The 12,692-nt window shown below is 31.6% G+C and overlaps 1 protein-coding gene across 1 annotated transcript; it reads right to left on the reverse strand.

Annotated features, from left to right (window-relative positions):
* Window positions 1-9,721: 9,721 nt before the first annotated feature.
* LOC112715874 (trihelix transcription factor DF1) lies at window positions 9,722-12,491 on the reverse strand. The gene is made up of 2 exons (XM_025767693.3): window positions 11,471-12,491; window positions 9,722-11,394 (listed from the first exon to the last, which is right to left on the reverse strand). The coding sequence occupies exons 1-2, from the start codon at window positions 11,707-11,709 to the stop codon at window positions 10,215-10,217; spliced, it is 1,419 nt and encodes a 472-aa protein (XP_025623478.1). The 5' UTR covers window positions 11,710-12,491; the 3' UTR covers window positions 9,722-10,214.
* Between the last annotated feature and the right edge of the window lie 201 nt (window positions 12,492-12,692).

The following is a 12,692-nucleotide window of genomic DNA, read 5'->3' on the forward strand; positions in this document are numbered from 1 at the left end:
TAATCCCTTAGTCAATTATTTAAGAAATGAGTTGAAGAACATTCACTGATTTATAAAACCACACAATACATAAGAATCTCCCCTAGTTGATTTTTTGTCACTTATTGTTCATACCCTGGGTTGAGCTATGCGACCCGCGCCGATTTTAGACAAAACGACTGACCTCTTCAGGGTCAGGCTTTTCGACCTCTTCATAAAGAGTTCGGCCAAATCAACTAAAAGGGCCAAACAGGCCCAAACAAATGGATACAACCCAAAATCTAAAGGCGGCCAAGGCCTAGAAAGATAAGGGTGGTTCTCCTTGAAGATAAGATAGCTTCATCCAAAAGATAAGATAAGATAACTATCTTATCTCCAGAAGGGTCACTCAACACCATTATAAATATACTGGAGCACCCAGGTATAACTCATACTCTGATTCTACTCTAAAAACCTGCCTAAAGCACGTGCTAACTTAAGCATCGGAGTCTCTTGCAGGTACCACCACCCTCCGGTAACAAAGGATCAGCAGCATCACCAAGTCCAACAAGTCGGACATGTCGGTTTCGACCACCATCATAGATATCGTCCGAGATCGACCTACAGTTTCAGATAACCCACGGAACACTTATCAATCCAGTTTCAAAATTAAGAATTATGAGAATTGGTTTTCAAGCTTAATTCAATTAATCAACTTTTTCAATAAGTTAAAATAATTCAAATCAGAGAAGAATTGTTTTCCAACATATTCAAACCTTTTAAGATGAAAAACGAAAACATTTTCTTAAGAAGAAATCAATTGCATAAATTAAAGGTAGAAAAGCTAATGTATTAAACCATGAAATTAACAGAGCTCCTAACCTTAACTGAAGAGACTTAGAAACTCATGTTCTTTAGAGAATCCTTAAGAAATTAAAACTGTAAATTTTAGAAGAAGAGAGAGTGGGAGAGGCCAACCTCTATGAGTGATCTCACTTATTTATACTAAAATTCCTACTAATTCAAATTCTAAAACTAATCTTATCTTTAATCAGAGTGGTTAAGATAACTTCCTAATTTAAATTTTAAAAAATCTAAATAATATATTTTTCTAATTAAAAATAAATTAAAATATAAATTAAATACACGAGATTGCTTTTCTGAGGGCGTGGGGACCACCCTAGGTGCAGGAACTGGTGTCGAATTTGGAGTCATGGCATTTGGCGCCAAGGTTGCTTCGCGGACTGGTGCTAAATACCAATGTCACGGCGTTTAGTGCCATGATGTCACTGAGAAAGCATCACTTATTATGTATCGTTAGAAATCTTTGGAAGTTGGCTTTCTAACGCCACTAAAACCACATCATTTGGACCTCTATAACTCAAGTTATGCTTGTTGGAGCGTGAAGAGGTCAAGGTTGACAACATCTACGAATTCTCTTTGTACTTGTCTACAATTCTTGGTTCTTCTTTGTGCTTTTACTTCTCTTTTCCTAAATTTTTCCTACAGAAATCATGAAACCAAGAAAATTAAAGTACTAATAAAAAAGTATTGAAAATCATATAATTACCAAGCAAATGTCATAAATTTTCTATAAGAAATGCCCAAAAAAAGTTCTTAAAATGCTCATGCAATAGACAACCGGGACAAAACCCTCGTCTTTCTCGGTTTGCAGTTCTCAATTAGTCTTAGTTATTTTCATTCTTAGTCATTTGTTCTTTCATATCAATTTTGTAAAACATTATTTCAATCTTCTTTCTCTACTTTCTATGACAAATATTCTTTCAAATTATTTCCGTTTTCTTTAACTATTCAATTAAATCAAAAATTTTATTTTCGTTATTTAAAATTCTTTCTTATCTTTCACCTCTTTCAACGTCTTACATATTCCTATGTCTTCTCTTATGCCTTCTCATATTTTTTTTTTTTGAAGAAGATCCAAAGGTTCTAAAATTAGCTTTGTCTTTCTAAAACTTTTAGAAAAACTTATCTTTTTACTGCTTTTAGTTATATCATAATTAATAACATAATTATTTAAATAAAATAATAATAATATTATAATATTTTAGAGCTAAAAATTAATTAATAATATTTAATTCTTAAAACTTTTGAAATTTTATTTTGACCTCCAAACTTTTTAGAAATTGCACTTTAATCAATTAATTTTTGAAAATTTTGCTTTAACTCCTAAACTTTTATTTAATTAACTTTCAACCTCAAACTTTTTATTATTTATATTTTGATCTCAAAATAATCAAAGTTACTGGAGTTTTTTGTTCTTCAAGAACCGAACCAACATCATCAAAGTTCATCGATTTTCATTTGATTTTTAATTAATTTTTCAATCTTTTCGATAACCAAATTTTCTCAATTGTTAACTCAACTTTTCAGTCATTAAACCACCTCAAATTTTACATGTTTAAAGCTTGCAAATAGCCTTGTTTCAGGCTAGAACAGTTCGGTTTCAGCATCTCTTTGGAACCAAATTGTTTATCTTGAAAAACACCAATTTTTATAAAAAATCAAGCAAATAAACATTTAAGCATCAATCATCACTTTAATTAACACACAGCAGCAACACAATTAATCATTTAGAATTTAACCAAATCCTACCTTCATATAGCAGTTATCAACACCAAAGCACCAAAAAAGTTTTTTAACTGAGAAATCTAAGAAAAAAACGTCAAAAATTGGCTACTTTACTAAGTTCTACTTGGCCGAACCTTGCATGGAGGGGAAGAAGCTGCATGCCTTGTTTTCGTTCAAAAAAACCAGTATTATTATGAAGAGAAAGAAGAGACAAACATTTTAATCAGTTTAAATTTTTTATAGAAGTTACGGATCTCAAGAAATTAAGATTGGAGGATTTTTGTTTCCATAGAATTTTTCACGGTCTCTCTCTTTCTTTCTCTCATATAGTTAGGTGAAGAAAGTAATTGAGATCAGAATGATGATAATGATATGATGTAATTAATAAAGGGGGTTTGTGTCACTTGTTTAAGCTATCGAGTCAGCGATTTAAGTTATAAATATCTCAAACGGATAATTACAAAAGTTAGATGTACTAAAACACAAGTAATAATACATATAGAGATAAATATATATGAGCTACTAATATAAATGACATTAGTAACATTGTGATCATAAGTATAGAAAATCTTTGATAAAGTATTAGCAAAACTAAATTCATTAAAAAATATCGATATTTACTAATGCTGACAGATTTTAAACTTGAAATATTAATTACCAAAATTAAATTATAAAATATTCATTATTAATAGATTACTAAAATTATAGTTTCAATTATGTAAAATATCTTATTATAAAAAAATTATATAATAATTTTAATTAATTCAAACTCAAATGATAATAATTATAAAAATTAATTTAATTTTGCCTATTAAAATAATTTTTAATAAATAGTTCGAACTAATAGAATAAATAATAATTAATTTAAACTTCAATAATTATAAAATTAATGTAGTTACTTTTTAATGAAATAGTCTTCTAAAGATAATAAGTTCATATTTATAAAATAAATCGCAAATAATCTATAACGAAATTTTTAAAAATACGGGTTGTTACACTTTTCAGACGTGAAATCTAGACTTGGAGAGAAAATTTTGTATGATATTTCAACTCCAAATGAGTTTTAAATTGGACAACAGTTTCATAGTAAAAAAGAAGTTGTGCTTAGTGTTAAGAGTTATAGCATCCGTCGTGAGATTAGTATAGAGCATTGAGTTATATTACATCAAGTATAATGGAAAGTGTAAAAATTTAGAAAATTGCAACTGATTGGTTTGGATCACTCTTCGATAGCAAAATGTACCTAAAACCACTTGTACCTCACTATGTATTTGTTAATGCAGTTTGCAAGAGATAGCACACTGAGCAGCTCCTTGAATAAAGTCCAAGTAAATCTTCCTCCCTTAATAAACTTCTCAAAGTCTATCAACACTATTACAAATCAGTATTTTTCAAACGAATTTTGAGACAAAATTAAGATAACTTTTGAACAAATTAGAGACAAAATTTTCATTGCAAACAAAATTTAAACAAATTATTTTGTCCCAAAAACCCAAGTTTCTAATTTACATTTTGTCTAAATTTTTTATTATAATGTATTTTAGATGAATTTTAGACAGGTTAGTTAACATAAAGACAATGTATTTCAAACAAATTTTTAATGAAAAAATATTTCATTTTATAAAAATTTCAAACAAAAAAGATACCTTATTTCAAACAAATTTCTAACAGATTTAATCAAATATAACATATTTTTTCGAACAAATTTTAGACAAATCAAATATTTCTTTTTAATTAAATTTCAGACAAATTTAATTTAATATAATTTACATATTTCAAACAAATTTCATACAAAGCAAACAATTATTTTTACATAAATTTTCTACAAATTTAAGATAATTTTCAAACAATTTTCAAACAAAATAATTTGCTATTTAAGATATAAATATTTTTGGAAAATAATAATTTTATTATAAGGTTTGTGTAGATCTATTTTCTATATTAAGACCATTATAATAAACAATTTTTCATAAGACATCATTAAAGTTATAAATAATAAAGTCATGAAAAAGTTAATTGCAATACTTATAAATTTGAATCGAATTCTAAGTAATAAAAGACTTATTATTCTATAACAAACAAAATACTTATATCTACTACAAGAAAATCCGACGGCAATATGTATACCGTCAGATTTAGCGATGGAATAAATCCGACGGTATAAATTTCGCTGGAAATTATTTACCGGTAGATTTTTTTGTCTACCGCTAATTATCGGTGGATTTAGCGATGGATATAAATTTTTATTTGACAAAATTCTTGAACTTGTTACCATAGGATTAATTCTCCCGATAAACCCAACGATAAACTTAAATTTTAAATTTTTTTAAAAAATCTAAATGGTAATACTTTCTTAGATGATAACATTTATTTTTGCAATCTTAACGCCCAAACAACAGTACTAAATCACACTTGTATTCTAATATAAAAAAGAAAAAAAAAAAGAACTTTTATTTTATTTCTTTCCAACTAAACAAAGCTTCATTCCTCTCATGAATATATATTTTTTGATTAAATTCTTTGTCCTATATCTAATTTACTAACTTTGTGATATTATATTATTACTTATAGGCAATTGCTCTTCTACACATGAGGGAATCATTAAGTAGTGTTTCAAGATCCAATGGTGACCACATGTAAATGTGGAACAAATTTATGCTCAACGTTAATTATTATAGCAACAACATTAACTTATGTTATTAAAAAGAAAAACAGCAAGCTCACATTTGTCCTAATTAAGTGAATTTTCATTTCTTGGATTCTAAATTAAAGTAACTTGAACCTTTTCTAAAACAATATAAATAAAAATAAATTATCAACAATTTATTTAACTCCGTTAGTAAGATAATATCAATTCAACATTTTTTCATATAAATGACATAATTCAATAGAAACAAGGAACCATTTATATATCTTTCCATATTCAATATTTTAATTGTTAATTGAACTAAAAAAGCTAACATATTCAATATTATTACATACCAAAACATATCACAACTTGCCACTACCCTCATCTTCAACATATAGTTCAATATTCAATTCAACGATACCTATATGACATTTAGAAACAGATCAAAAGAACTTAACAAAAAACTAAATTAGAATAATCTAATAAGCAAATAGTTAATAAAAATAACAAGACATTACACTGTCTAAATAACTCAACAACAACATTAATATTGAGATAATGAGCTGTCCAAAAAATTACAGCACACAAACAGCTTACTTAGATTAATTTTATGTCAATGAATAAGAACACTAAAATAAAATTTATTATGATAATAATAAGAAAAAACATAAACACGCATTAATAAAACAGAGCCAATTGAAGAAAGTAAAACTGGATTAGGGTTAGGGTTAGGGTTCAAAAAGGGGTTAGGATTTTTTATTTAAAATGAAATAAAAACGAGGATAGAATATGGGGAGGGATGAGGGCAACCTACCTAGAGGAGGGAGGAGAGACGCAACTCCGGTGACAGAACATGCACCAACGGCAGCGGCACCAATGACGGCGAAGATAGAAGGAGAAGCTTCATTTCAGAAAACAAAACAAGATAAAAAAAAGTCCATTAAGTCTTTAGAGAAGAATGCAGATGGCTAGCACTGACAGAGGGTGGCAGGAAGAGCTACCAGAGGTAGAGAGAAAAGAGAGAAAGAGAGAGGAGGAGGTTAGAGTGTGTGTGTGTGCGTGCGCATGTGTTTTGAAAATGAGAGGGGAAGGTACGCGTTTTGAATTTAGAGCAAGTTTACCATCGGATAAATCTAACGATAACGTATTGCGGGTCACCATAATACAGCGTTCCACTAATTGGGTTTACTGATAGATTTTTCTGCCAGTAAATTCCATGCTAAATTTTGCGCCTATTTTTCCATTTTTTCTCTAATTATTATTGGCGAATTTACCATCGGAAAATAAAATTCACCGATAATGATTTGACATGACGAATTTGACACCTAAACAGTCAGTAAATTCACCGGTAAAGCCGACGCTAATTTGCGACAGTAAATTCGATGGTAAATCTAACGGTATTCAACGTTTTTCTTGTGATAATCTATAACTCTAGTAATACAAGCACCCACTCGTGTAGTCACTATGAATTAGAAGACTTGACTGGTACACCACATCTTATAACGTAATGGTGTACTACACGAAAGACATAACACGTATATATTTTTGGACGTCATCTCTTAACAAAAGCACTAATCAGCGGGTCATCTAGCTTAAACCAATAGTTACTGAACCTATAAAAATGATATTATCCGATAATTTTTAAATATGGTATGATCGGAATCTTTTAAAGCACACCCTATAGCCTCCTAATGCTGGTAATATATCAAACCTGCTATATAATAATAAAAATATTTATTAAGAATTTATAAGAAACTTTAAAATCAATAGATTTTCCGACTAAAAAAGTTTAACAAATTCGTAACCTATTAAAATATATATAATAACTTAATTAATTCATAATTATTTCTTAACTATTTTTTACACAAAGTGATGAAAATTTAATCCTAAAAAGTTAAAGTCAATAATGTCACTACATGCAAAATCCAATTTTAGTATCTTTACCACTCTTCTATTCTAACCTTATCTATAGAAATCAAATCCTAAAAAACACTATCACTCCATTCTAAACTTAATTATAATAAAAAATTCTAAATTACTACCATCACTAATATTTCTAATTTAAAAACTCTAATAAAAAATTTTAACTGACTATTTTAACTAAAATTTCTAATTTAATAATCCCAAACCACTATGGATCACTAACATTTCTAATATAACATGAAGAAAAGAAATATGACGTGTATTGACCTCTTCGTTGATGTTATCAGCAACATAGGCAACTTCATCTAGTTAATAAAAACAATCTACGTCATCTTCCCTCACTAGCACTTTTTCTTTGTCGCTTTATTTTTCCTCTGGATTCTTTGGAGTGTGGGGTGTGGTGTGATAGAGATTGTAAATTATATGAAACAAAAACGAACTTAAATAGGTTCTACCTAGATAAATCCTTTACCTTGAGTGACTTTCTTGATAAATTGTAACACAAGGATTCGATTTAACAGTTATAGTGGTAAATCGTGCTATCCTAAATCGATTTGCCTTAGATTTTTTAAACCGATTTTGTCCGCATTGATTTAGAAGGTTTAGAAAATCCAAAATCTCAAATCAAAACTCTCTCTCCCCTGCAAGTAATTCAACATGGAGAATTACGATTTACTATTTTAAAGTTTTTGAACAGAAATTAAATTTGTCCAAATTAATTTATGTACAAACAGCAAAATTAAACTTTGTTGTTATGATTTATATATGTTGAAAAAGAACACTTGTATATGCAAAATAAAATCAAGACATTTGTATAATATTGAATATCAAACATTTTATTAATGTGAACTATCTTTAAAATTAATGATTAAATTAAATATTAATATAAAATACATATTGAAATATAAAACATAATTAAAAATAAACTAATTTTTAGTATGCTCGTAATGTTTCTAATTGTCTTATAGTATAAATTTTTTTATTAATTACTTTTAATAATAAAAGTAAAAACAAAAAAATGTCAATATACTATTTAGCATAAAATAATTTTATGCATACATCAAATTATGTAACACTACATTAACAAAGACAATCTCATTAGATTTTTTTTGTTTAACCAAACGGTATCTCCCAACCCGACAGGTTAAGGATTAATCCGTCGCGGATCTGAGAGCAATCTCATTAGATAACTAACTAGAGTTGAAGGCAACATAAGCCAGCTAGGGTAAAATAAGGCCCAATAAAAAAATCCCCAAAAAAGATCCTATCTAATTTAACCCTAACCCCAATGATAATACATCGTAAAAAACTAACCACACAAATCCTAAATCCTCTTTCTACATCCACGTAACAAATTCTAATCCTTCTTTTCACATTCTCTTTGACCATCGCCGATCCCTCCGTTACGACGCACAGCATCTCTGACTACTGCGGCTCCCCCCACTCGTAAGAAACATCCAAAATCTAAAAAAAAATCTAAAACCATTTTAAAAAATTACAAATTCATTTTAAAAATTCAAAATCATTTTAAATATTTTAAAACATCCGAAACGTAATAAAAACAAACATCTAAATCTTAACAAAAATGAGATATCCAAAATAATTTTAAAATTTTTAAAACTTAACAAAACAAGACATTCAAAAAAATATTGAGAAAAGAACATCCAAAAAATAAGAAAAAACATCCAAAATTATTGAAAAAACTCATCCAAACTCAAAAAAAAAGAAACATCCAAAACATAGAAAAAAGAATCATCTAAAACCAAACAAAAGAAGAAGAAATCGTAGGATGGCCGATAACAATGCCTTTGACGGCGCTACGTGGATGACACAAGCATGGACGACGAGGGTGACAACGTGCCGCCGAGGTCTTGCGTCGTGGGTGGACCCGGCGATGGCTGCATCGCAACGAATGGGGTCGCGATGGTGTTCCGCTATGCAAACGTGTTCAGAGGATAAAGTCTGCGGCAGTGGCGACGGCTGTGTCCAACAAGAAAGCCGCGATGAAGGACAATGGTGGGGTGCAAAGAGGATGTTGCGCGACATTACAGCAAACGCAATGGTAATTGATGGACAACGACACTAAAAACTACGTGATAACGGCAGGTTTGTGAGGTGAAAAATTTGACTATTTTCACATGGATGGAAAAGAATTAAGATTTTTGTAAATTTTTTTTATGTACCATAAATGCAATTAGAATAAATTTAAGTAGGATTTTTTTAGATTTTTTATTTATTTATAAAATTTGAATTATAATAGAATTGACTTATGTTGCTTTATAAGAAAATTGGTTTTTATATTTTTTCCAACAAAAATAATTATCTTTTAAATGTATTATATAAATAATCACAAAAAATTATATATAATTAAATAAAAATTTAATTAATATGTTTTTTAACACATGATAAATTTATTAATAGTAAAAACTTTTAAACATTTTTATTTAATAAATATAAAATAAATATATTAAAAACTTAAATTTTTACTTTTAACAATTTTTTTTTAATTTGTAAACTACACGACAAAAATAAATTTATTAAATTATTAATTTATCCTCTAACATCAAAATTAAACTCTATAAAAAATACAGAATAATACATATATGATATCTCATTATGGTATTTATTTCATCACTGCTCCTTTCTTTATTGCCAAAAACAATCAGACCCAAACACCTCCCACCTGAAGCACACATGGGTTTACAAACTCCAAGAACAAAATTTACTGCTATTTTATTAGACGCCCGGTAACTTTGTTCTCTTACACACACACATACAAAAAAGAAACTCTCTCTCTCTCTCTCTCTCTGTGCACTTGTTCTGTTTATCACGATCAAACAAAACTGAGAAAAGGTCCAACATACTACTATGTAAAAATTACATACAAAGAAAGACGCCAACAATATAAGATTAAGTTTGATTTGTATTCTACCAATAATAATGAGACTGGTCTAACACACCCACCGAACTTATGATAAGAGAAATGTTTTCGGACTCATTTTCCTTTTTCTGGTACTCATGATGTCCTTATTATTCTATGATATCATTGAATGGAGTGGAGTGTGACTCTAAAAGTGTTTCAACATTGATGGAAGAATCTTTTACGAGAGCTTGTTTAACTCATGATTGCTATGGAAGAAGGACTATTATCAAGCATCTGATATCCATTATGGTTGTCTCTGTCTGCATCTTCAGATGAAGACTGATCTTGATCTCGATCCTGCTGCCTCTCTTCTTGACCATTCATGATATGCATCAAAAGCTCTTCAGGCTTCAACTCGTTCTTCTTGTCATTATCATTATCATCAAGCTTGTTATTGTTCTTGGGCTTCTTGCTGTATATGGCCTCAAGATGGTGATAATAGGGACATGTTTTAGAGTCCTCGGGCTTCCTCTTGTTCTTCTCCTTCATTCTCTTGAAGTACTTGTTGATGTTCTCCCACTTCTCCTTGCACCTCTTTGCGCTCCGATCGTATCCGAGTCCCTTCATGGCCGTAGACACCTCCTCCCAAAGCGGTCCCTTGTTCCCTTGCTGCTGCTGTAACTGCTCATCCACTTGTGTCCTCAGCCTTATCAATGCCTCTACTTCATCCTTCGGCCACCGCGAAGAGCTCATGTGCACAAAATTCCCAACATTGATGCCATTCCCAACTTCGTCTTTCTCCTTCTCCTTCTCCTTCTCCTGCTCCTGGAGGTGGTTATTATTATCAGCTGGAAATTGCAGCGCGCCATTGTTGTTGCTGTTTTCTGCAAACTTTCTTATGAAGGACATAACCGCTTCGTCCTTGGCGGCGGCAATCGACCGTTCCTGAGCGAGAAGCTCGCGCTCCTTCTTGATCCTGGCAAGCTCCTCCGTCTTCCATGCTTGCTCCCTCGCCATTCGATCCTGGTCGCACTTATCGAGAACTTCCATGAACTTCCTCTGCAGGCTCTCTTGCTTCTCCAAAACCTCCCTCATAAGCCCCTCAAAGAACAGCCTCAGCCTCCTCTTCTTCTTCCTCCTCCTCCCTTCACCTTCGTCTTCACCCCCGCCGCTCGAGTAAGACGAAGTGGCGGAGCTGGAATGCTCCATTGCAGTAACCGGAAACCTAACGGAACATGGAACCGCATCTTGAATAACGGCGTTATTGTTAGGGTGCGGGTCTAATGCTTCTAGTTGATCAAAGAAACGGTAAGTTTTTCCGTTACGCTTTCCGGAACGGCCTTCCTTGGTCCTCCTATGGTACTTGTAAATATTCTCAAACTTCTCTTTACACTTCTTCGCACTCCTTTCATATCCCAGCTCACCTAATTTCCTAAACACAGTTTCAAACAACCATTTAATTTCATCGTAATTAACTGTAATTAATACTACTTAATTACTTTATTTACCTTGAGACTTGTTCCCAAAGAAGGGCTTTGGGGCTGATGTCTCTGAAGGCGCCGTCCATTTCAGACCTAATTTTTATCAAAGCCATTGTCTCTTCTCGCGGCCACCGGTTCGCGCCGCTTGAGTTCCGCTCACCATCTTCGCCTTTCAAACCATCGGACGATACGCTGTCGCCTTCCGCCGCCGCTACCGCCACCTTCCTGTTCTCTATGCTATTTTCCGGTAAGGTTGAGTTTTCCATTATCACTTTCACTCAATTACAGCTCTGTGCACTTGGAATTCGTTGGAGCGAAAAAAAAAATTAGAAAGAAAAACGGAAAAGAAAAGGGATGGTAAAAAATTGAAAGAAAGAGGGTAATTTTGATAACGGGAACGGAGGGTGCATTTTTTTTTTTGAATCTTATTGATATTGATTTGGGAGGAGGCTTCACGGTGAGTCACGGTTCTATTCTAGATTTCTAGTTCTAGTTTCTAGTCGGTGTAGTTCTACCATTACCGTAGCATATTATATCATTTTATTCTTATTGAGGGCGTAAGTTTACCCTAAGTTACAACTTACAAGAGAGAGAAAATGAATGGTGAATAATAAATTAATAACAGATATAGATATATAGTATTTTAAAACTTAACTAAAAAGCTTAATTTTGAGAAGGAAAAAAAATGTGAAAAAGAAAGAGGTGAAGAAGATGAGGTTATCAGATAGATTCCATCCAGCAAAGACACATGTCGACACGGCGGTATCTAATTGGGTGAGGCGTCATTACACTATTTTTCCACTTGTCCAACTTTGACCTTTCTCCAAAACAAAATTAAAATTTGACAGCTACGGTCAATTTTAGTGGCTTTTTTCCCTCCTTTTTTTTTATCTCATCTTTATTTTAATTCTTCGGTTTTCTATGCGGAAGAGGAGGAGGGGAACGAGGGCCCTAGATCAATTAATAAATCTAAAGATAATTATGAGGTCTGGTGATAAAAATATTTATGTGCAAGGGGTAAAATGGTGAAACTAAATGGAATGGGAGTGGGAAAATAATTGCGGTGGTGGTGGGAGAAAAAGGACACTTGGGGCCGAAGCAAAAGTCGGTTTCTTTTATAATTTTATGGGGTGTGAGTCCGGTTTGCAAGGGAAGAAGGCCCACAGAGCCCACATTCTTGTTCTGTACGTTTGTGCCACCCCTCCCACTCAGGCACTCACTTATCTTTGCCCCCCACACACAATTACGT

Source organism: Arachis hypogaea, chromosome 10, assembly GCF_003086295.3.
Source record: "Arachis hypogaea cultivar Tifrunner chromosome 10, arahy.Tifrunner.gnm2.J5K5, whole genome shotgun sequence".
Taxonomy (NCBI): domain Eukaryota; kingdom Viridiplantae; phylum Streptophyta; class Magnoliopsida; order Fabales; family Fabaceae; genus Arachis; species Arachis hypogaea.

Excerpts from the sequence above, each read along its gene's own strand:
- LOC112715874 (XM_025767693.3), bottom strand. The coding sequence starts at position 11,709 with ATGGAAAACTCAACCTTACCGGAAAATAGCATAGAGAACAGGAAGGTG. Across the intron at positions 11,395-11,470 it reads CTTTGGGAACAAGTCTCAAG|GAAATTAGGTGAGCTGGGAT; the intron begins GTAAATAAAGTA and ends AACTGTGTTTAG.